Genomic DNA, 24,443 nt, shown 5'->3' on the forward strand with positions numbered 1-24,443 from the left:
AGTAGGAGACTAATAGTTAATGAAATTGAAGCTGAGGGACCATGGCTTCAATTTATGCTTCAAATTCGTTCGTGAAAAAAATCACAAATCTTCCTTTCCTCCAATGCTAGACGACCCATTGGTTCACTGAGACAATAAATCGTTACATTTACTTCACTGCTACCACAAATTGGTTTGAAATGAAGAAAGAATTGTAGAATTAGGGTTGCCAGTGAAAGGAGATGAAGAGAGTAAGAGAAACTAAGAAAATTAAATGTTAAAAAAAGTAACCCGTTATTTTGAAGTAAAAGGGTTAATATTAGGCTGATATGTTAAAAATATATGACATGGCAAATTCCGATTAGAAAAGAGGGCCACGTTTGCAAAAAGAGGACATAAGGTGAATTTTTTTTTGAAGCTGAATGATCGAAATGAAAAAAAAAAATCTTCAGTAACTAAAATGAAATTTTCTGAAAGTATAGTGATGGTCAATTACCCCATAATAATGATTTAGCTATCTTTTAAGCAAAGCTGCAGGTGAAATATTCTTTAGTTTTTTCCTATAGAAAATCAACACAGATCCTAATAATGGCCAACTTGTTACAACAGCAATGAAAGCAAACATCCAAACTGAACTTCCGTTCTGTCGACTGATCTGATTAATGTATCTTCTAACCGGAGTAGTTGTATCGGAATTCTTGAAATCCTGAATCTTCTTAAGCAGTTCACAAGTTATCGAACTGGTGCCTGAATTCATATCAGATTTCGCTTCTGTCGTGTGCTCTTCTTCTCCTATATCAGAAATGATTAACTAGTTAGTTTTTTTGATGATAAAACTTTTTATAAAAACATCTTGAACTTGCCAAACTCGTGATCCTCACCGGCTGCTGCAGCTACCATTCCATCTTCTGCGATGTTCACGTACGGGCCCTGATCAATTGAAAATTCTTGTGATGAATCCAAGCTGGTAGAAGTCTGTTCCTGCAAATACAGTAAATGGCAAGAGTACAGGCTTATAAACTCAGGTAAAATCGAGACATCCTTGTTAATGAAGAGAACTCCATCTAATGAGTTTCGAATGTTATGGACACTGCTCTAAGACGTCATTGGCAACCCTAATTCGTATATCTGATAAGCAAAATCAGGTAATTAACATAGTGTACCTTTCGGACATGCATATGATTAGGACTAGAGTGTAGAATACAAAGAAATTCATTAACAGCCCTCACCCACCTGCAAATCAAAACGAGATATCAGGAAAATTAGCAAACGAAGGTTGAGTAAAAAATATCAACCATGTCGAATATGAAGGTCCGTCATCCTTCTTCCCCGGGAATCAAAATTTAGCAACAGTAAACGTATCTGATAGTATCAGAACTACTTTTATCTCCAATCGCTATCGTACAAATAATCAATCAAGAGAAACTCAAAACCAGCAAACTACCAAGGTAATTTGATACTGCTACTCTGATTTCGATAGTACGTTTACTATAATATATTGCTTTAAGACCAAAATTGACTTGAGAATCAGAATGCTTTGGATACAAAGTCTATTTTTCTGCTTATGTGATACATCTCGGACCTGATCCGCACCTCAGGACCATCACTGGAGTGAATCACCGAATTTATCAGCGTCCATTATGTGTAAAAACTACAAACTTTTACAAATTATGCAAGTAATTGCATTTCAGTTCAATGTTGAAGAATTGGAAGTTGCAAGTATATACCACAAGCTAGCTCCGGTCAATCCTTCAAAGAATGCCAGATGTCCTCCGTCCTTTGGTGTCGCCAACACTATATTTGGATTTGCTCTGCCGAAGAAAGGAAATAGGCGTATCAAATATCAATGTAAATGCACGCAAAATTACTTTTCTCAATATGTAGCACTACCTGCATTCGTCCCAAGGAATGGCTTCTCTAGTGCAGACGGGATCATCAAGAGCACTGATACAAAGTAGTGGTACAGACACATCTGGAACATAAGCTGAACTGCTACAGCGTCTGTAGTATGTATCCGCAGTCTAAGAAAATCATTTAACATTCTCAGTTACTCACAAACATGACAGAAAATCAAGTCTGAAGAACCACATGAAAATGTGGACACTGATACCTTGTATTTTCCGACAAGGCAGGTTGCATAGTTGTCAAAATCTCGAATAGACCGTGACTGCACAAAATGCAAGAGGTAATCAAGTAGAGGTCTTTTTATTAGAAGAAATCAAAATGGCATATTTCTCCACTGAAATAAAAAACGGAACACCTAATACGACATGGCATGATATGGAATTTCTTAAAAATATAATAAACGATATGCTGGAGAAATCAAAATCATAAGTAGAAATTTCTTGAAAGCCGAGAAGTGATAAAGGGGTCGGTTTTACTGAAGAAGAAGAAGGTGCAGGCCACTTGTAATAAATTATAACACTTGTATAAATTAAAATATTGATTTCTGAAAAGTTTTGGACACGAAAATATTAGGTCCCATACTTCCTAATTATATATCTACTTTATAAGCTAAATTCCTTTGCATACACAAGATTATCAAGAAATTTCCATGAAACCAACCTTTCTGATGCCTTCCCAATTAGCAAGCCGAGAGTATCGAGGTTCATGCCTGAAATGATTGATCAGTAACTTGTTATATCAATTTGGGCAAAAGGTTATGGAGTCGGACAGAAAGTAAATTCCTAAGCCTCATCATTTTATATTCATCCTAAATTCAATTTAAATAAAATTTCTTTCTAGAAATTTTATAGGACTGAGAAATTAATTAGACCGGTTCTTTATGACCATGCTCACATAGAATTTTATCTCTCTAGTTGTAAAATAATCTCATGTAAGTATGGGTCCATGAAGACGCAGGTAGACAAGAAATTTCCAAATAGGGCTTTTACAGACTAAGTTCATAATTTCCATTTTCCATTTTCAACCCCAAAGACACAATTGAAATGGATACACACATACAGTTTTGCATAACCTTGAAGTCCAATTGTGAGGGCCCTGTCATATAACTTCTGCAACGGCTTGCGGGCTATAAATCTATCACCAATCTGCAAAAGAATACAATTACTAACCACATATAATAGAGAGTATAATTGAAGATCCAAATTCAAATGAGCAGATAAATTTGATGTAGCTGCAGATTGTTCAAAATGATTAATGTTATTCCTAACATTGTGCTTTCGATTGTTGCTTTATATGCTAATCTTGAAATGAGAATAATCATAAAAATGGAATCAATATCTTCAAGCTTCTGTCAGTTATTGACAGCAATCATGAAGTACATGCTAAAGCATAAACCAAATTTAAGCTTTATTAGTAAATCATCTTCTGAAAATTCTGTCTTTGGCAAATGTTAACTCCATTTGAAAGAAACCTTAAACTCCTTCTCAGTTTACGTATTAAGTTAAAAATGCTAACCAAGAGATCCCAAGGATTACAAATGGCTACAGCCCCTGCAATATGAGTCCTCTCTCCTTCCTCCCCGAGATATTTTACCTGAAAAAGAGGAATAAGAAAAGTTAGAAAAGGCGTCGTCATATATAAATATCAAGGTTTCTACAACACTCGTGTGTGTGCATAGCATCCAAAAGAACATTTACAGCATTTTATTCCAATATTAGCAACAAAACGAGTTCTGATCTTTTTGTGCTCTCAGCTGATTTGTATGTAACATATTGATTCTGTTAAACAGAAATAATAAATAAATAAATTTACAGTGCAACGAATAGAAGATACCAGAAGGTTAGCACCGATGCTTGTTCCGACAGCAAATAACGGAGCCTTGGAGTACTCATTGTGGAGATAATTAATGACTTCACGAAAATCTTCTGTCCATCCAGCATTGTAAAAGCAATCAGACTGCATCATACAATAGAAAGAGTATAATTTCATAATAAATGTAAAATAAACTTAAATGCAGTATATTCTAATAAACAGAACCTCCCAGACTAGTTAGTTAATAAGAAAAAACCCATGCATCAGCTTCGAAAAAAACTGCTTGACTTCTAATATCAAGAAGTAGTTCATTTTTGCATGCACTAATTATGCAGCAAGACAGAAGTTTCTTAATCCTGATGCTGCCCAAGCCCATGCATCCAATGCTCATCCAGCTCATACCAAAGGTCATAGTTAGCCCGTCATATAATCTTTACTGTTCCAAAGTGTTTATGGATCTTCTGAAAATCATATAGGAACGGATCTATTTTCGACATGCACATAATTTAGACGAGGCCTATAAATATCAAGCTATTTCCATACAGTTAGCTTGTCGTCTTGTCAAAAATGTTCTATGGGTTTGCAGTGATATATATCATTTGGAAACAACATTTCAGAATTAAATTGAGAATGATAGCAAAGATCAATACTTAATAAATTGATAAATATGCTACAGAAAACAATAAATAAAAACAGAACATCCATCCCAAAATATCAAGAAAAAGATGAAAATCTAGGGGTGAAAATTAAACATCATATTTTGGATTTCATTATAGTGAATTGGTTTTGCGTTAATCAGACCAAAAGAGACTTACAGTAATTGAAACACCTCCTAATCCTCGATGATTGCTAACAACAACATTCCATCCATGTTTCGCCGTATTGAAGGCCAGATGCTTCAGATACTACACATCGTATTGAATAAGACAATCAGCAGTTTATTGAATCAGCACAGATATTAAAGCATATACACATCTATTATCTATATCAAAAATTATAATGCAAGCTAATAAGCATGTGGCCATGAACATATGCCACCATCTATACTTACGGTAAATACATGCATTAAGAAGCTTGAAAACAAGAGAGCTGATGCACCAAGGGACTAGCAGGCATTTAAAGCATTTGTGATTAATATGCTAACCGCATTTCATTCAAATTGTAACTATATCGAAGTTCTAAACGTTTTAAATCTTGATAGCAATCTCCTAAATAAGCATGCCTTATAACTATATATAACCATTTCATTCAGTGGTAAGACTTTCTGCCCGGACCAAAACTTCTTAATTGATAACTTTCTAAAACAGGAGACTTATTTACATTGGAAACTTGATATTTATAGCATAATTTCCTTTCATTCTTGAGTGGGAAGTGGAAACAACCAAAGTCTACCACTATGAATGATCAAAGAAAGCAACAACGGCACAATAATAATGCTTAGGCTTCAGTAACCTTACATGCTTTGCATAGCTGATCAGCTTTGGAATTTTCACCCAAGCAATTAGTACTTGAATCAAGCACACTATTTCTGATAAGACACTACCTCGTGGATATGAGTCTTCCTTAGTAATCCAAATATCAGATAATCCAAAAAAAGGCATCGCCTAGTAATTAAAAGTGTAATTAATCCCAAAAGAAGAAAATACTCAAACACTGGAATCCCTAAATCTTTAACCATACACCATCAATATATACAGTTAAATTGATGATACTATTGGCTTGCGCCACTCATTCTTCACCTTTCCATACTCGAGTAATGCAACATACATTTGAGACTTTCATTGACAATTTTCAAGCAAACTTCACTAGAAAATCAAATAATTTAGCAGGAAATCTATGTTTGACTTTCCGGGAGCAAATTAATAAGCATCAAGCATCATGAAGTTTATAGCAGGAGATTGTAATTTCTGACTTACAGACGAAGAAGAGTCACTAGTTAAGCCAGGAATCACAACCACAATAGGAGTTGTATCATCTTTAGCAACGCCATCGTTCATGTGATAGTTGCCCCCAGAAACTGTAAGGAAATATTACTTTATTGTTTGAAAACTCAAATCAAAATCGTTCTAATGATAAACATAAAGAAGGAAAAACACAGCAAATTAGAAAACTGAAAGTGCCAACACACATGCATTACATTTTCTTTATACATGTCCAAACCTTTGTACTTACCATCAGAATGCATCAACCAATCCAAAGCAATAGTTCCACCATCAGAAACATTATAAAGCTGCCTGAATTTAACATAAACATGAATCTTTTGTTAGACACAAACCCTGAATGGCAATAGCAACATTCTAACTAAATGAAAATTAAAAAGGAAAAAAAAAGTGTACAACTACAAGTAAGGTTATTATGTGATGATTACCTTCTGTATTTAAAAGCAGGAGGCCTACCAAAGAAATTCAAGAAAAAAGTCTGGATATTAGGACTTGAGAGCCAAGGAGTTACCAAATACCTGTACAAAAACAATACAATCAAGAACAATAATAAAGAAACCAATTAAACTAATTAAAAGCCAACAAAAAAGCTACAATCTTTTTCAACTATATTTGACCTGCCATGAAGAATTTTACATTTGGAAACAACACCATTGTAAATTGGAGAAGAGGGATTAAAAGTAAGGAGAATTGGGGATCCACGAAATCCATGCAAGAAATCTCTAAAGAAATGAAACTCCAAGAAATTGTACAGAAACACAAAACAGAAAATAACAAAGCCAAAAATGTAGTGAGAAATGGGTATTACACAAAAAGCATTTAGGAGAAGCGTGTATGGATATAGAGAAGAAGATGGCCCAATTGAGCTTAACCAATCCATCAAAAATTAAGATAAAAAAATTATTTCTTTAGGATGAATGTCAGTAAAGGAGCAAACTTTTTATTTAGTCGGTGGGTTTGATTGCTAGATTTCTAAAAAAGTTTTTAAAAGTTTGTTTCTTTCTTTTTGAAAGTTTAAGACAAATGGCAGATTGACAAAAGGGGAAAGCAAAATTTCTTCAAAGTAGTTTAGAGATAGTTGGGAGCAATTTTTTACGTAACTTGCACTAACTATTCCTAAACTATCTTCTTGTTCCTAGGGGGGGTTTCTAAATTTTAAGTCGTATTCTAATTATTAAAAATTTAAATTTAATTTAATAGTCTATAAATTTAATTAGTATAGTGTTTATGATTTTAAAATAAATAATTGAGAAAAAGTAATAAGAAATATGATTTATACTATATTTAAGTAAAGATTGCTTTAAAAGTTTAGATTTGCCAAGTTAATTTGAATTTTTATTTTATTTTTAAAATAAAAAATTTATTGAAGCATTGTTTTATATTATAATGTTGTAATAAAAACTTTTAAATTTATGAAGACTTCATAGTAAATGCTCTTAAAGGGTAAAATTTATGTATTTGGCACTACCTATAATTTGGAGAAAAAGTACATCAAATTAAATGCTCAGTTAATTTGATTAATCTGTCTTTATTTATTTATTCCACTTTTTTTACATGTCATAATTTTATTTCATTACATTTATTATAAGGTTAGTAATTGTTTTATTTTCATCTACTCAAAATAAAATCTATTATATATAATGTTTTAATAAGTGATTTAAATTTTATAAAAATAACTGAAAATATATATAGTTTTTGATGGTTGTTCTATGATTATTTTGTTCTAATTTACTTTATTTATTTCTTTATTGGAAGAAAATTGGTACAATTATTCTAATAGTGGTAAATAAAAAAATTCAAATACCTTTTACAAACAAAATATCCATAAATTTATATTTGATGGCTAATTATTTTGGTTAATCTTTGGCTTCTTTAATTATGGTTAAGTTATCAAATTTTAAACGTATATGGAGAGGTTGTTACTACAGAAATCATCTTTAAAGGAATGAACTGATGAGTAGAGCCGCTGTGACAATCAGTTTCAGTTTAATTTTTTGGTTATATATAAATATATATATATATATATATATATATATATATACGTTTAAAATTGGGATATATATATATATATATAGGTGGCTCATTTGGTAGTCAAAGCCCTATTAATTGACTGTTTTGCAGTATCGTCATTTGATTATGGTATTGCTCACTTATTGTGATTGGGTTTTTTTATCATTATATTGTAAATATTTTTACTTCGAAATTTAGCCAATGATAAAAAAAAAGTGTTATTTAAATTGGGATATTTTGTTTTTTACTGTACAAAAAATGTATTGAAGGAGCAAGCCTATATCTAGATTAATGGTTAAGGACTTAAGGCCCATATCTTATTCTGAAGTCATACCATGCAGGCTCTAGTTATGTAACCCAAGAATTTGAATTTGGCCCATCTCAAATTTAATTGAATTATCATACACAAAATTGAATTTCATATACTTAGTTTCAAATATTAGATCATTTCTCAATTTCTAGTTTGAACAAAAATTCCTAATATTTTTTCAATCCGTGATAGAAAATTATTTCATACCAAAGACTTTGAATTCAATAAGATAAAAAAATTTAACTACTTTAAACTTTAAAACAAGAAAAATAGAATTTAGGCTAAGAAGTGAACATGTAATTGGAAAAAAAAGGAAGCTTAACTTGACTGTATATTACATTATGCATATTAAACACAAACATGTGTACAGCCATTGATATTCACCCATCATCAAATTCACCATTTTTGGCCATTGATGACTCTATTGTTACACATCTTTAAAAAAAAAAGGCAGAGAGAGAGCTCTATAAAAGGGCTCATTACAGTAGTTTAGGTCCCAAAAAAAAGAAAAAATAACATTGTCACATGGAATGGAGTTGTTCATCAATGGAAAGAAGCTATTGTAGTCCTCTTGGAGGACGGAACATCCGGCGGTGGCGACGGGAGGAGGGTAAACGCTAATATTCCGCTAACCGCCGCGGCCACTGCCCCAACCACAAATGCTGGCAAATTACCTCCTCCAAATAATGCATCCCATGGTCCACTTACAACGGACACCAACATCTATATTTAAAAGTGTTGAAATGAACATTAAAATTTACACTAATAAAGTAGTATAAAGTAAAACAAAAATCATACTATTGTTCAAGCCGAATTGATAAATTCGATTTGATTATTATAAATGAAAAATCAATTCATTTTTTATACAAACTGAATCAAAAAAATCGAACTGAATATAAAATTAACTAACATAGTAGATTCAATCCAAAATATTAATCTTTCTATAAAAATACTTAAATTACATTTAGTTTCAATTCAATTAATTCAGTTTGGTTCTATTTAAACCGAACAAACATACATAATTGCTAAGTAGTGGATAAATGACAAAAGATGATGGAGAAGCAATATTGGGATGTTCAATAGAATATATTCTATTATTATTTTATCATGTCTTTTTGTAATAATTATATTTATATAATAAAATAATTGGCTTATTTTTTTCTGATGGAGATGATGAGTCAGCAAGAAGAACAAAGATTGTGACACAGTGATTGTTTCAAAAAGTGGGTCAACTGTAACTTCTTCTTTTTCTCCATAATTTTCCAAACCTAAGCTTTGTATGGGATGTGGGGGCACTCACAATTGTGTGTGAAATGTTGACTTTTTTGAAAGCATAAGCATTGTAGCCCATGCCAATGTGTCACATGCACACCTTTAATAATTTAAGAAACTTTTACATATATTTAGTATTTGCACTCAATAATATAAAATAAATAAAATATGTACCAAACATGGGTCAGATTATAATGTTTTGGCTTAATTACTTAAAAAACCCTCACCTTTAACTTCTTTTTCGTTTATACCATGACCTAGGAAAATTGTCACATATACTCATGACCTTGTATTTATGTTTCACCTCTACCCTCGAGGTATTAAATTTACCTCTTTTCATTTGAAAAAAAGTTTAAAATAGTCCTTAATCTTTAGTATATATTCTAATTACACATCAATGTTATTAATTATACAAAAATCGAATTTTTTTTTGAAAATAATAATATTAGCGGTTTTTTAAATTGGAGTATAATTGTAGGTTGTAATTAATAAAAAATATTTTATTTATTTTATTTTATTTAAATTAAAAAATTAATTAATTTTAGGACTTATTTGAACGTTTTTATAGATGAAGTATTTGTTTGTAATTTTTTTATTAGAAAAAGGTATAAAATAACCCTTATATTTAGTTATTTTCAATAAATCATCTTTTTTTTGAAATTTGGGGTAGAGGTGAAACATAAAGACAAGGTCATGAGTATTTGTGACAATTTTCCTAGGTCGGGGTATAAACGAAAACAAAATTAAAGGTGGGGTTTTTTTAAGTAATTAAGCCTAATGTTTTTAAGACAATTCTATTTCACCAAACTTTCAGTTGCTAAGATTACGACACCATAAGACCTATATTATCACATGCTTTAGATTACCACTTTTAGAATTGATGATAAACACAAATGCATATCTATTTGGTCTGCCTATATACAACATTTAAATTTATATGCTCAAAAATAAAGTAAAAGTTTTAGTAATAGGAAGCAATACCTGTGGTATGACTATTGAAAGATTAAGAACTCCCAAAGAAAGGCCTAAACATATTTAAAATATTAAAATTGGTTAGTGGAATAATTTAGTTTATTTATATTAATTATATTATTTCTAATACAAATATATAAAAGCAGTTAGGATTATTCATTTACCTTGACCAGCACCAGATGTGTTTGAAAATATTGATGCCAAAGCAAATGGAATGCTATAAGTAATCTGCAAAGAAGGTTTTAAAAAAATTACTAATATCATTAATAATGATTTTTAACATACATATTACTACAAATATAATCAATCATGAGGGAGATAATTAGCAAATAATTAAAAGTATCTGCCCTACACAACAAAGGGTATACCTTAATCTTAAAGCAAACAAGAATTATGAATACAGAAAAGTCTCCAATTAGAGTTCAAGATTTTAGATAAGATTGAAATTAATATGTCAATTAAAACAGCATCTGTAAATGTTCCCAAAATTAACTGCAATAGAGCTACTAGACAATTTCCAATAAATACACACTGACTCATATTTATGGCTTCCATTTCTTTTTTACTCTTCATTTACACTGTTGGGATAAAAAAATCCAAATATATTCTATTTTTCATACAAATTTAATTTATTAGAAATTATTTAAATTTTAGTAATTTTACTCAATTTTAATAGTTTTAAAGCAATTTGAAATTAATTTTAAAATTATTCAATTCACAAATAACATTTGATATTAATAATTATTTTTTAAAGATGATAATATATAAAATTAAAGTTAGAATTAAACATAAATATATACTCTCTCTGTCCTATTTAAGAAGTCTCATATTTTATTTTAAGATATTTTATTTTTAAAGTCTCATTTTTATTTTTAAAATATTTTTACATTAAATTTCTTATTTTACACTTCATTTAATCATCTTAAATAAACTATATGAAAAATTACACTATTGTTAATAGAGACAAAACCATGAGAAAATATGAAAAGATAAAAATAATAATTTTTTTAATATATGTGTGAAATCAAATGAGGCGGAATAGTAATTTTTTAATTTTTTTATTAAAATACATTGTAAACATCATAATATATAAATTTATAGTAAAATTAGATTAACCAAAAATATAAAATAAACTAGAGTTAAGAATTGTTAAAAAAAAAAAGAGGTAATAACCTGAATTGACAGATACGGGAGAGGAAAAAAATGAACTTACAGCTTGAGGAACACCCATGACCGCAAAAAGGGCCAGTGCACCGGCCTTAACGCCGCTTGGTGGTGGCAACGGTACTTTAGATCCACCGCTCACGGTGGCAAACCTCCGGTTGCTCTCTGCTAATTTGGTAATCAGCACTGTCAAGGCCAGACACAGTGCAAGGATAAAATTCACTATACCCCACAATCTCTTAACGCCACCAACACCACGCGCTAACATTTCTACACTAAGAGAAGTGAATCCCAAAACCACCGAGTTAAGCATCAACCCAAGTGCTCCAGCGCGGACTCCTCTGTCATAGAGTTTCAATAATGCGGCGGAGCCGCTTGAATCTCCGCCGTAGACCTCCCTCCCCATCCAGTCAGTGTCGAATAACAGAAATGGAAACCATGCAATCCAGTTCAAGCATGTTACCAGAAGAAGAATCCACATTGGTCTTTGAAGATTCTTTAAAGCAGCGAAAATTTCTCCGAAGAATGGCATGGGTTGCGCCGTTGACGCGATTGAAGCTGCGTCATCGTCGATGGCCTCAACATCCTGGTCCGGCGACCAGGGCTTTTCTTTTACGTAAACAAGGGCTAGGGTCGTAAGCGTTAAAAGCAAGACGATTGAAATGAAAAAACAAGATTTGAGATTAGCACAGTAAACATCACACGCTATAGTTTTTGTGAACGGAAACATCTTGTATAAGTGAGTGTACGACCCAGCGGCGAATCCAAGAACGTTTCCGACGGCCATAAAGAAAGAGAATAAAGAATTAGCTGTTCTCGTTTTTTTCTGGTTGACACCAGAAAGATCAGCAAGAAGTGCACGACAAGGACCTTGAAGCATATTATTAGCAACATCAAGAATCCAAAATCCGACAACAAAGACAGCAATTGCCCGAGTTTTCGGCGATTTATCAAGAGAATCGCCGGAAAGATGGCCCAAATCAGCAGCGTAGCCGATAAGAAAAACAGCTACAGCAACAAAAGCGGCACCGGCAGCAATAAAAGGGCGGCGACGGCCGAACCGAGAGGTGCAACGATCGCTATGGTAACCAACAATCGGCTGGACTAACATACCGGAAACAGGTCCGCAGAGCCAAATGAAAGCGGCCCATGTATGAGGTATACCGAGAAGTTGAACATAAGGAGTTAAAAGAGAAAGCTGTAAAGCCCAGCCAAATTGAACTCCGGCGGCTATAGAAGCCACCATTACAATTTTTTTCAAAGGGGTGGAATTGGGTTGTTCTGCATGTCCGGCCACCATAAGAGGTGGCGGAGCAGAGGTTGGTGGTTGTTTGCTATCTTTAGCGGAGGAATGAGGCTGCATTTTGTTGAATTGAAGGAAATAGATAGAAAGAAAGAAGTTGGGATTGAGAGTCTTGGGGTGTTTGCATGGGAATTTATAGTGGTGATTCACAACAGCAACTGGCAATCACTGCTGCTTATTGCCATTATCCAAAAATATAAATTTTAATTTTAAATCTACAATTATGTACTATATTTTTTTTTTTTTGACAAAGATAGATCTACTCGGTTCATTAACGGAGATTAACAAAAATTAATTTACATATTCATTTTTAATACTGACTATTGACAATTTTCAACCCAAAAAATTTTATATTCTTGTTTCAAACTAGTATTTTAAAAAATCAGATTAGTGTGACCAATAAAATTCATAGTCCAGCTGCTGTAACCACTAATTTCAACAAATTCTTTTAAAATATTTAAACATAATTAAATTTATATATTTACTTTTATAGTCTTAAAATAAAGAAATAATTCATGATTAAATTTATTATAAAAATAGATCAAATTTATAATTTAATAGTTCACTAATTCATACAAGTTTTTTAATGTATTAAGCCTATTCAATTAAAATTTAAATTTTTAATGAAGAATCAAACCTGGTCGAATCAGTTAACCGACTATTTGGTTTGGTTTTTTTAAGCACTATTTTTTTACCGAGGCAAAATTTTATTAATTATTTTAATAGTTAGTGTTAGATTTTCTTTTTAAATTGAATTTAAACCACTAATCCTATAGATAGTTAAAATCAAGACCTCTAAAATATATGTGGAGAGTAACCATTTGAACTAAAATACTTAAAAAAGTTAACTCTCTTTTAATAAAATTAAATGTGCGATTTCCTAAAAAAATTGTATGTTCAAATCTCTTCTTTTTTGTATGTTCAAATCTCTTTAATAAAAGAAAAGTAACCTATCTTATAAAATTATAAAAGCTTATTCTAAAATAATCTTGATTGGAAATAATTTTTAAATATTTGTTGGTCAAAAGAAATTATTTTTAAAGGAAAGAAATTAATACTGTAGGATGCAGATTTATTATCTCCACGTGTACAACAGATATTAAATCCTTTTTACCAAACTTGCTTAGTAATGACATTTGCTAATGAGGACCTGTTATTATTGAAACTAATTTTTCTCCTCAATGAATATATATATAATTACAAAATCTCCTTTATTTTTCATTTGAGGAGGCAAGATTTGATTTTTCTTCTTCTATTCTATCCCTTCTGTTCTTTTCCTTCCTTTTTATTTATTAGTTATTGTTTGTTTATAAATTAGGAAGATCATGAACATACTAAAATTTATATAGAAACCAAATTTACTTTAATGCACATAATCTTGTTATTACTCATCCATTAAAAAGCAAAAAAGTACTCAACTATGTACAAATAATATTCAAAGAGTAATATATGCCTTTGAGTTCTTCCATAGTATTTTAATTTTAAATTTATCAATAAATTTATAATTTAAATTATATTTTTTTATATTACAATAGAGAGAGAAAATCATATATAATTTTCTTTAATTTAAACGATACATTCATTGTTTTACTAAATTTGTACAGATTATTTCAATTATAATCATTCAAATGGAAAATAAATCAACTTTTTTGAAAAAATGCATTGTCCTTTTTTAGTACTAATTTTAAGTTGATTTGGAAAGTGAAATTATCTTAATACTTTTCACCAGATTCTTTTTTGCTAACAACCGGTCTTTTACTATATCTAAGTATTAATAATTGAAATATCATTTTATGTGCTTATTTGTATTTAAACTCTTGGACTATCGGTTATTCAATTAATCCATATATGTGTTTATGTTTTGGTACATAATTTATGAGATTTTCTGAATGAATTTTAACTATAAAACGATATTTTTAAATTTTTCACATTCAGATTAATTTCCGTTTGAGTAGTGTAGTTTTTTTGCAGGAGACAAATTTTGATTTTAAACAGTTACAAACATGAGTGCAGTTCGAACTCGCAATCTCAGCGTTAATCAACAAAGCGGCTTATCAACTCACCTATATTTTACACACACACATACACATACAAACAATTGAAAGTTTCAATTTCTTCGGCAAAATAAAAATATGACTTAGCTCTGTTTCAAAAAAAAAAAAACTGGAGTCCCTTTTGAAAAATTAAAAATTATTATTCTTATGTCTTTGACTTCTTATGCATGTGATATTGTATCTATCCCCTTTGAGCTGAATGGAAATTAACTATACGAAAAAATTAAAAAAAAGAAAAACTTAATTTATCAAATATATATATATAAAAGCTTAAAAATTTCAATCACCATCTGTTTCGCTTTCTATTTATACGCTCTCAATAAAAAAAGCGATGCAAATCATACATCAACTCTATAAATAATATTAGAATGCAACAGTGTGCGTCAATAAACATACCATCCTGCGTAAAAAAAAGGATCTTCTCATTAGCACACATACGTCAGCGCGTAATGCGTCAGCCTGCACACACGTTTATGTGCCAGTCCTGCAACATGTCAACGCGTCAGATACATTACAAATACATCTTAGATATATATATAACATAATGATGTCAAAAAGTCATGTTAATTACTTTTTGAAAATTAATTCAATTTTTTAAAAAAATTATGAATTTATTCCATTTTGATTAATTCACTTGAAATCTACTCAATTTTCTAAAATTGATGGAATATTTTTCAAATTTATTCAAACAATGTGACATCCCGATTAACTTTTTCTCTCTCTAAAATTTAGAAAAAAATTACAAATTTAATAACACAAATACAATTAATTCAATTTTTAAAAATTGGATAGATTTCCAGTAAATTGGTCAAATTGAGATAAATTTACTTGAAAAGTTTGGGTATATAAATATTTTCAAAAAAATTGAAAAAATTTGAATTTTTGACACCATAAAACCTAAATATATATAATTTGCTTTGTATTTTTTAAAATAAATATTTTTAATAGTAACCGGTGTGCATCAAAGATGCTTTTGTATTTGATATTTGTTACCAGTTTGAAAATGTAATATATATATTTTATAAATATTTTGGTATATTTTAAATTTTAATATCGTGTTAATTTTTTTGTGTACATTTCATAAACGTTTTTCTATATTTTAAAATTTTATTTTAGTATCGTGTGTCATTTTATGTATCTTTCAATAGTAATTGGCTAAACTTTGTACTATATCATTTTTGTTCAAAAAATCCATGTATTATTTTTTTGTTTTTCAGGTTCCTCTATTTACATAATTTTTGATTTTTAGGTCCTTTATTAGTTTTCTCCAGTCCCTCTATTTACAATTTTTTTGTTCCTCCAGTCCCTCAAAAGCACCTAAAAATCGGAATTTTGCCAAGTATAGGAATTTGAAGAACAAAAAATAGTCAAAGGGCTTTTTAAACAAAAATAATATAATACAAGAGCCTCTAGATAAATTTAGCCGTAATAATTCAGACATGTGGCATTTGTGTATAATGTATGGCATTTGTGTATAATGTATATAGATTTTCTAGCCACATCATTGCCTATATGTGTAAGATCCATTTCAACTATATATTTTATCTTTTCATCAAGAGAAAAGGATCAAATAAACCCTTAATGTTGCTATGTATCAAATAGGCCTTCAATATATAAAAAAAGTCAAATAAACCCCTAACATTTTAAAATTATATCATCTAAACTCTCTTTAGGGGTCGTCGAGAACCCTAACATTTGTTAAATTGTATCAACGCGGATCTATAATGAGGGTTTAGATCATAGACGGACCTACCTTAAGACAGGAGGAGGCCATGGCCACCTAAAAAAAATGAAATCTGTTATTTAATGAAGCCATTAAAAAGTAAACCAAAACCAGTTGAATTAAGGCTAGCAACTTATTTGGCGGAGGAAGTAATACAATTCTATATATTTACTGTCAATATAAAAAATTCCACTTAAATTACATCATACGTCTGTATAAACTATAAAGGATTTTATATTTTAAATAGGCTTAACCCCTGAAAAACCCCCCACCTTTCAACTCCCTTTCGTTTGCACCTTCACCTTTAAAAATTCCAATTTTACCCAAATTATCACCTTTCATTTTCAATTGCACCCTAAAAGTATTAAATTGGACTTTTGTCACTAAAAAAAAGTTGAAATCGATACTTTATATTTTTATTCATGTTCTAAATAGTCCTTAATGTTTAAATTTCAACAACAAAACCATATTTAATAATATTTTTAATTGATTTATATTTTATATAAAAAAATTTAACTTTTAAAATTTTAGAAAATATGGTTTTATTGTTGAAATTTAAACATTGAGGACTATTTAGAATATGAATTAAAATATAAATTATCGATTTAAACTTTTTATAGTGAAAAAGAGCTAATTTAATATTTTTAGGGTGCAATTGAAAATGAAAGGTGGAAATTTGGGTAAAATTGGAGATTTTGAAAGGTGAGTGTGCAAATGAAGGGGGTTTGAAAGGTAGGGGGTTTTTCAGGGGATTAGCCTTTTAAATATGATCTTAAAAAAAATTAAGATATAAATATAAATAAAATTAGATATTATATTATAGTTTAAAATTTGTATTTAAACTTTCAATTTTAAATACAAATTTTTCAATTTAAACTATCGATAGGAAAATTCAATAAATCGATGTTATACTGATGAAGAACGTCAAAATTCAATAACAAAATGATTTGATAAGATGATTTTTGATGTCAATACCATGTATTAGCTCGTCGAATTTTTAATCGGTAATTTAAATTATAAAACCAAAAATATAGTTATTAAATGCCCCCCTCATATTATATGTCTAGGTCCGCCACTGGTTTAGATGATACAATTCAAAAACGTTAAAGTCCTCGTTGCACCTTTCTAAACGTTGAGGGTTTATTTGATCCATAAACTAAATGTTAGGAGCTTATTTGATCTTTTTTCCATTCATCTATGAAATCAATTTAATGAAAGGATGATATTGTTATGGGTTATTTTTTGGTGTCTATACATGTATACAGAAAAATATAAGGCTGAATACATAGTTTGACTTTTGAATTTATATTTTTTTACCTATCTAATTCCAAAATTTAACGTCTCACCTATCAAACCTCTGAACTTGTTAAAAAATCCAATTTGACCCCTGAACTTAACAAATACATAAATATTAAACCCCTTCGTACACAATATTTCTTTCAGAATATTTCATGTGTCATGTGGACACTATAATGTCTTTAATAACATAGCACTATTGCCAGTTTATATAATTTATTAGACAAGCAATATATATATATATATATATATATATATATATATATATATATATATATATATATATATATCCCCAAAAATATCAATTAAAGAGTGGAGTGTTTAGTATTTCACTTTCTAATAATTACGAAAATTTCAAATTAAAATCTTCACATATATCCATCTATATAGGTAAACATTTATCGCATAAAAAAATTAATTATTTTTTGTTGTATAACTCATGGTCCTCTTGGACTACCAACATATAAATATATCTCAAAAAATTACTTTTTGAAGATTAACATATTGTTAAATGAAGCAAATATAAAAGAGTTGCATCTAATAAACAGACACTTTATACATGAGATTATCCTAAACATATTAAAAATAGGAAATTAAAGTGATTATTATTAAAACCAATAAACTATACCTCAAATGATATAATTAGCGTTCGAAAACAAACTGTTAGACCGTGGATTTAAATCCTTTCCGCAAACGTTTTTTTTCCACTATACATGAAAAAGGAAGTTACTGCTCAATAATTGATCAATCCATTTTAAATGGAAGATATTCCTTTTGCCCGATTATGATGTGAAAGATGCAAAGATTTGCATGTGATATATAGAATTATGCAAACGAAAACCTTAGTTTATAGTGTTTGATTAATTCTAGCTTCAAAAAGGACATAATTCCATCAATTATACTATTAAACAAAAACAAATTGAAATTATCAAGCATCAACCTGCCTTATCTACAAGCTTACATTATTCCCACGTATTCTTAATTTCTTGAATTAAAATGAGTTTTTTATTTAAAATTAAATAATTAATTAACGTCACCTCTTGAATTCGAACAAAATCCAATAATTATGAAACTGCAATATGGCTCATATGATCTTCAGCTTTTTATGTTACAATATATATATATATATATATATATATATATATATATATATATATATATATATATATATATATATATCAACAGTAATCTGCAGCTGCAACAAACAAATTTGAATTATGACAAAAAAATTTAAATCAATCAATAAAGCATCTAAATAATTGAATTCTTTAAGAATTGGAATATGTGATCACTGAAAACAATAAAATTTACTGTAAAAAAAGAATAATAAAATTGGGAAATTCTATTTAGCCCGAAATTTGTTGGACACAAAATGGCCAGAAAGGACTGTTTTGCAAAAATTTAAACCAGCTATCATAACTTGTATTACCAATAACTTGTAATCCTCACCGCCATTAGGCATTAACTATTACGAAAGTTGTCAGTTTTGCATCCCAATATTAGGAAAGCTAATGGCATTTCATTTTAAAAAAAATATATAATAATACTGTGTACTAGTATAATTTTAAATATTACTATTATTTATATTTCAAATTTTAAAAACATGTTATATTTAATAATTTTAAAAAAAGACAATTTATTTACAAAAGCTTTGATTTAATTGAAAAACATATATTTTACTTAACGCACCAAATGCATGTGTTTTAATTTTATTCTTTTATTATAAATAAAAATATTCGTATCAGATTTAATATTAAAATTAATATATAATAACTTTTCAGTTGACATATTTATATTTGACTTAAATGTATCAAAAATCATAAACTTTTGTGTGTTTTTAGTATTTAATATAATCTTTTAATTTTGGCATATTTAATATGAATTTTTTAATTTTTTGTAATTAAGAACACGTGTATGTTTATGTAATACCCCATGGATTTGACATCGGCAATTGGACCACGTGTCAAGTTTTAAGTCACCAGAGTGGCGGTAATAGAAAAATTACTGGAAGACTTAAAGTAAATAAGACCCGAGAAAGTCAGTTATGAAATTCCAATATGGAAATTTTGGAACTGAATATTGAATAAAAAAAGTGAGATCAGGATTAAAAAAGGCTATAAATTAAAATAAAATAACTTATGAGTTCGAGGCTAATAATTTCACGTCAAGGTTTGTAAAATAATTCTGAAAAGCTATGCCTAAAATTTTATAAATTTTGGACGAAGTTTGTTCTATCGAGTAGGACTAAACGGGACCTCAAATATAAATAAGATTTAGTATAAAATAAAATATAAGTCCTGAACTATTAAATTTTACACCATCGTTCGTAAAATATTTTAAAAAAAATTACTGGTAAAGTTTCGTAAGATTCTGAGACTGTTTTAATTTTGGACGGAGATGTTAATTAAGAGATTGGGTTAAAGTACGAGTTTGTTTGAGCTGCTTAAGTCTAGTGGTACTTTAGCCGACCTATATAATTATTTCATTTCAATTGAAATGAAGGTTCCAGACATCAAAATCCATTTTTCTTTCTTTCATCTTCATCGATCAACATCGCCATCACCTAGAGTTACCGTTTCTTCACCGATTTTGACGATTCTTGTTGCAAAACGATCATGAATCAGCGGGTAATCAAGGTAACCTCGTAGTTTTGATATTCGGTTTGGTGAATTTGATATGCGTTTTTGACGTTTCTAAGTGTTGTGGAGAAGATGGGTAAGTGCGGAAGTGTCATAAGCACGTCATAATTGAAGTCGTGGCGGTTTTTGTGCTTCTCACGACGTGAGAGACATCCTCACGGCGTGAGAGACATCCTCACGACGTGAGGATGGTCCTCACGACGTGAGGAAGGCCCTCACGTCGTGCCAGGACCAATTCTGAGCCATTTCGGTCATTTTTGACCCGTTTTAAATTACAGGTTTTGGAGCTATCACTCCCATTCCCGAGCGCCGGTCTCGGCTCAATAATTTGGGTCGTGATAGTTTCATTTGAAAAATAGTGTCATTTTACATCCAAAACGGTGCTGGTGTCTTTAATTGGAAAATTTTGAAAGTTCATGTACGTTTTTGTCAAAAGTAAAAGATTATATTAAATACCAAAAACACGCAAAAATTGGTGATTTTTAGTGCATTTAAACCTTTATATTTTGGTGGCATTATTGTCATAATAATAATTGATAAGACTAGTTATTTTGACAAAATCAATTAGAAGAAATTAGATACAAATTATAAAAGGATAATTTTGTCAAAATTATAACTTTTTTGCTTTGTTTTTATCAATTATTGCTTTGTCAATAGCGTCATCCTTATATATCTGGCGTAATAGACTAATATGACAACCACTTTAACATGAAACATACTACGATATTTTATAATCAAGAAATATATAGAATTAAAATAGAGTTGTAGGCGTAATTAATAAAAAATATATAAAATATTGAGAATTATAAAATAATTACATATCAAAGATAAACAAAATGGAATGGAATTTGATGACTCCCATTAAAATTAATTTGGTAGAAATTTACTAAATCGGTGACAACTTTTTTATGATAAACCTCAAAAAATTCAAATATCGTTTGATCTCAACACAATTTTATATAACACACTGGAACTCGAAAGCTTGAGTTCATATTTGTCCTAAATAGAGCTCGACTCGACTTGTATTCTATTTATTCCAATAATGACATTTATTGTTGTTTTTAAACGTTTCATAAATAATTTTTATATTTTCAAACTTATTTATAATTAGTAAACTAATAAAATAAGGTTACATTTTGTGTAAAATAAAATTAAACATTTTTTATGTATGTTATTTTTCAAATTTTTGTACTACTCCCTCCAGTCTATACTATCCGTCGAGTTGAGAGATTGTTTTGGTTTATAATACTTGTGGCTTAAGAATACAAAGAGAACATTTGTTGCTATTTTTTTAACTTTATTCCTATTAATAAATAATTCAGCGGGACTAAAAATACTAGCCACATTTAAAAATAAGTGGACAATTTAGTAAAATTTATTACTATTTTAATCTATATAAAATAATTAAATGCGGCAAATATTAAGTACCGGAGGAAGTATTAACTAAATCTATATATTTTTCTTTAAAAAAATTATAAATTTATATATTAATTTTTTTTTATTTCAATTAATTTTTATGTGAAATATTTTTAATCAGCAGGAACTATTCACTAACATAGTCAAATATAAGTGTGTTTTAAATAAAAAGACATAGTACAAGAATATAATAGTGGAATTTTAAGAGTTTCTTAAAATTAAAAGAGTAAGAATATGTCGGAAAAAAAAAAGGAAATAGCAAGTTTAGACCCTTTGTGAACATTAATGTTAGTGTTATCTTTTTTGAGTGGGCTGGAGTAATTACCTAGAGCTCCGTGTGTATAATTTCAAATAGAAAGGTTACATTTGCAAATAGGAAATTAGGTATAAATTAACAAAGGGACTTATTAGCAATTTCGGGCTATTTTGTGTCCAAGGTTTTCGGGCCAAATAGCAGTGCCCAATAAAATTTTAACCGAATCCGAATACATTAACATATCAAACTATCATCATATAAACATTTGAACATGAACACTAAAAATAAACAAAAACTTTATAACAGAATATGTTATTGAAAACAATATATGGATATATAAAAGAATGCACGGTAATTTTTTCACAAAAGCCGGAGATCAAATGTCCCATGTAAAGAACTAATTTAGTGACATGAGATTTATTGAGTGACGAAGGTTGGAAATCTAAAGAGAAATGAGAGGTTCTCTCTCTAAAAAGTGGTGAATGATAAATAATGAACAAATGATTAGTTTATCCTTTAACTCGCGTTAAAGTTTTAAAAAAAGTAAACAGTCGTAAACTAGGATCACTTATATGAATTTGTGTAAATTGGATCAAAAACACCCTCCTCCACTCTCACCCTAGAGAGTGAGTCTTGCTCTCTGGCAATTTGATGTTTTTTTTATTAAAATAGTATTTGATGGTACAAAAATTAAATTGGTCCTAAATATTTTTTAATTTTTTTAAATTAACACACTAATTTTAAAATAAAAATTTAATCCCTATAATTTTAAAACTGTATATATCATATTAATATAAACTAAAAACATAAGGACTTTATTATATTTTTTTTAATATTATTAATATAGACGCTTAATTAAAAAAAATTAAAATAAAAAATAATTTTACTCAATCCAACTAAATCACTTAAACTCAACTAATTAAAACACTCTAACCCAACGATTTTTTTTCGGCGACCATTCTTTCCGACTATCTTTTCAGGTGGAGGAAACCCATCTGGGTTTTCTCGACCTGTACTCGGGTGGGTTTTTCCGCTGTTCTTCACGAACAAATCAAGATCTGTTCGTGATGAACAAACTCTGTTTTTCACGAACATGTCTTCGTCAAGACATGATCTTGACGAAGAACAATGCTCTTCGTCAAGAACAGTGGTCGGGCAAAAGAATTCATCGGTGGTGGGTACACCGCTGGAAATTCCGTGTTTGGTGACGAATTTTTCCGTCGCAACACACAGAAAATCCCTCGCTAATTCAGTTAGGGAGGGATCGCCGACAGATTTATTCCGTCGGCAATTTTCTCCTCGCCAACTAATTTAGCGAGGAGATAAAGCCATCCGTCGCTATTTAGCGAGGGAAATTTCTCGCGCTATATAGGGATTATCCGTCGCTAATGACGTTCTGGGACGACGTCATTGGCGACGGAAGGCGATTCTTTTGGCGAGGGACAAATCCCTCGCCCAAAGGCGACAACAGTCATATGTCGCCAAATGTCCCTCGCTAATTGGCGGGGGAGATTTAGCGACAAAATCAACCCCTCGCTAATTGGTGAGAGACAGATTTGTTGCCACTGTCCCTCGTCATTTAGCGAGGGACTTTCTGTCGGCAATTGCATCAATTGGCGACGGATATAACATCAACCACATTCCCTCGCCAATTAGTGAGGGTTTTTTTCCGTCGATAAAGCTTCAAATTCTCTCGGAAAAATTGTTTTACCTAGCCGATTTAATATAGTTTTACAGTGGCCATATATATGTCGAAACCTTATAATATAAACGCAAAATAAACACGAATATTTCTATTTTAAAAAAGGCTATAACGGAAAATATATATAATATCATAAATCATGTGTATCGTTTACAAAAATATACATATACATCTAAACACAAAATAAAACGCTACTTTAAATATCAGTAATGTCCTCATCAGTACCGGGTGGGGCTGGCTGGTCACCGGGCTGACCCTGTCTGCGTAACCCAGCGACAACATCAGCAATCAGCTGGGAGCGGGTAAGGCCTGTTAAAATCTCTACCCGCACCTCGTATCGGACCTCCGCTCGTATCTCTGTGCTACATCCCTTCCTAGCGACCAAAACCTTCCAAGGTGTAATAGGGTTTTGACGTGGCAGATATAAACCAAGGCCTCATACTTTCAATGGAGAAGCTACACGTCATTTACAATGGTACAATTTAGAATTAATTGCAAATTTATATACGAACTTTAACCTAATTTACAATTATAACACAAATTTTAAAACTTGACAAATACCGTACCAACTTTCATCTTTTGGTAAATTGGTACACCGAATTAGAAAAAACTAACGTGGGCTTTGTAATATGCAACCACTTTATATGATTGATCGGCGTACCGATTTATCAAAAAAATAAAAGTCGGTAT

The 24,443-nt window shown here is 30.1% G+C and overlaps 2 protein-coding genes across 3 annotated transcripts; both read right to left on the reverse strand.

Annotated features, from left to right (window-relative positions):
• Nucleotides 1-411: 411 nt before the first annotated feature.
• LOC126665575 (embryogenesis-associated protein EMB8) lies at nt 412-6,743 on the reverse strand. Of its 2 annotated transcripts, XM_050358407.2 has the most exons (15): nt 6,254-6,738; nt 6,065-6,154; nt 5,869-5,930; nt 5,613-5,713; nt 4,512-4,601; nt 3,718-3,840; nt 3,400-3,477; nt 2,944-3,029; nt 2,545-2,593; nt 2,090-2,146; nt 1,870-2,000; nt 1,707-1,790; nt 1,143-1,212; nt 861-960; nt 412-771 (listed from the first exon to the last, which is right to left on the reverse strand). In XM_050358407.2, exons 1-15 carry the CDS (start codon nt 6,514-6,516, stop codon nt 494-496), a joined length of 1,662 nt encoding a protein of 553 aa, XP_050214364.1. In that variant the 5' UTR covers nt 6,517-6,738; the 3' UTR covers nt 412-493. The 2 variants fall into 2 exon arrangements, with proteins under 2 accessions (XP_050214364.1, XP_050214365.1); XM_050358408.1 differs by lacking the exons at nt 412-771; nt 861-960; nt 1,143-1,212 and adding an exon at nt 1,464-1,585 and having other exon boundaries at nt 6,254-6,743.
• Nucleotides 6,744-8,269: 1,526 nt separating this feature from the next.
• Nucleotides 8,270-12,843, reverse strand: LOC126665392 (sucrose transport protein SUC2). Its single transcript, XM_050358178.2, has 4 exons — nt 11,414-12,843; nt 10,365-10,428; nt 10,210-10,253; nt 8,270-8,679 (listed from the first exon to the last, which is right to left on the reverse strand). The coding sequence occupies exons 1-4, from the start codon at nt 12,725-12,727 to the stop codon at nt 8,500-8,502; spliced, it is 1,602 nt and encodes a 533-aa protein (XP_050214135.1). The 5' UTR covers nt 12,728-12,843; the 3' UTR covers nt 8,270-8,499.
• Between the last annotated feature and the right edge of the window lie 11,600 nt (nt 12,844-24,443).

Source organism: Mercurialis annua, linkage group LG1-X (genome assembly GCF_937616625.2).
Source record: "Mercurialis annua linkage group LG1-X, ddMerAnnu1.2, whole genome shotgun sequence".
NCBI classification, from domain to species: domain Eukaryota; kingdom Viridiplantae; phylum Streptophyta; class Magnoliopsida; order Malpighiales; family Euphorbiaceae; genus Mercurialis; species Mercurialis annua.

Excerpts from the sequence above, each read along its gene's own strand:
- LOC126665575 (XM_050358407.2), bottom strand. The coding sequence starts at position 6,516 with ATGGATTGGTTAAGCTCAATTGGGCCATCTTCTTCTCTATATCCATAC. Across the intron at positions 3,841-4,511 it reads TAGGAGGTGTTTCAATTACT|TCTGATTGCTTTTACAATGC; the intron begins GTAAGTCTCTTT and ends TGTATGATGCAG. Across the intron at positions 1,791-1,869 it reads ATTCCTTGGGACGAATGCAG|AGCAAATCCAAATATAGTGT; the intron begins GTAGTGCTACAT and ends TTTCTTCGGCAG.
- LOC126665392 (XM_050358178.2), bottom strand. The coding sequence starts at position 12,727 with ATGCAGCCTCATTCCTCCGCTAAAGATAGCAAACAACCACCAACCTCT. Across the intron at positions 10,429-11,413 it reads TCATGGGTGTTCCTCAAGCT|ATTACTTATAGCATTCCATT; the intron begins GTAAGTTCATTT and ends CCTTCTTTGCAG. Across the intron at positions 10,254-10,364 it reads CACATCTGGTGCTGGTCAAG|GCCTTTCTTTGGGAGTTCTT; the intron begins GTAAATGAATAA and ends AAATATGTTTAG.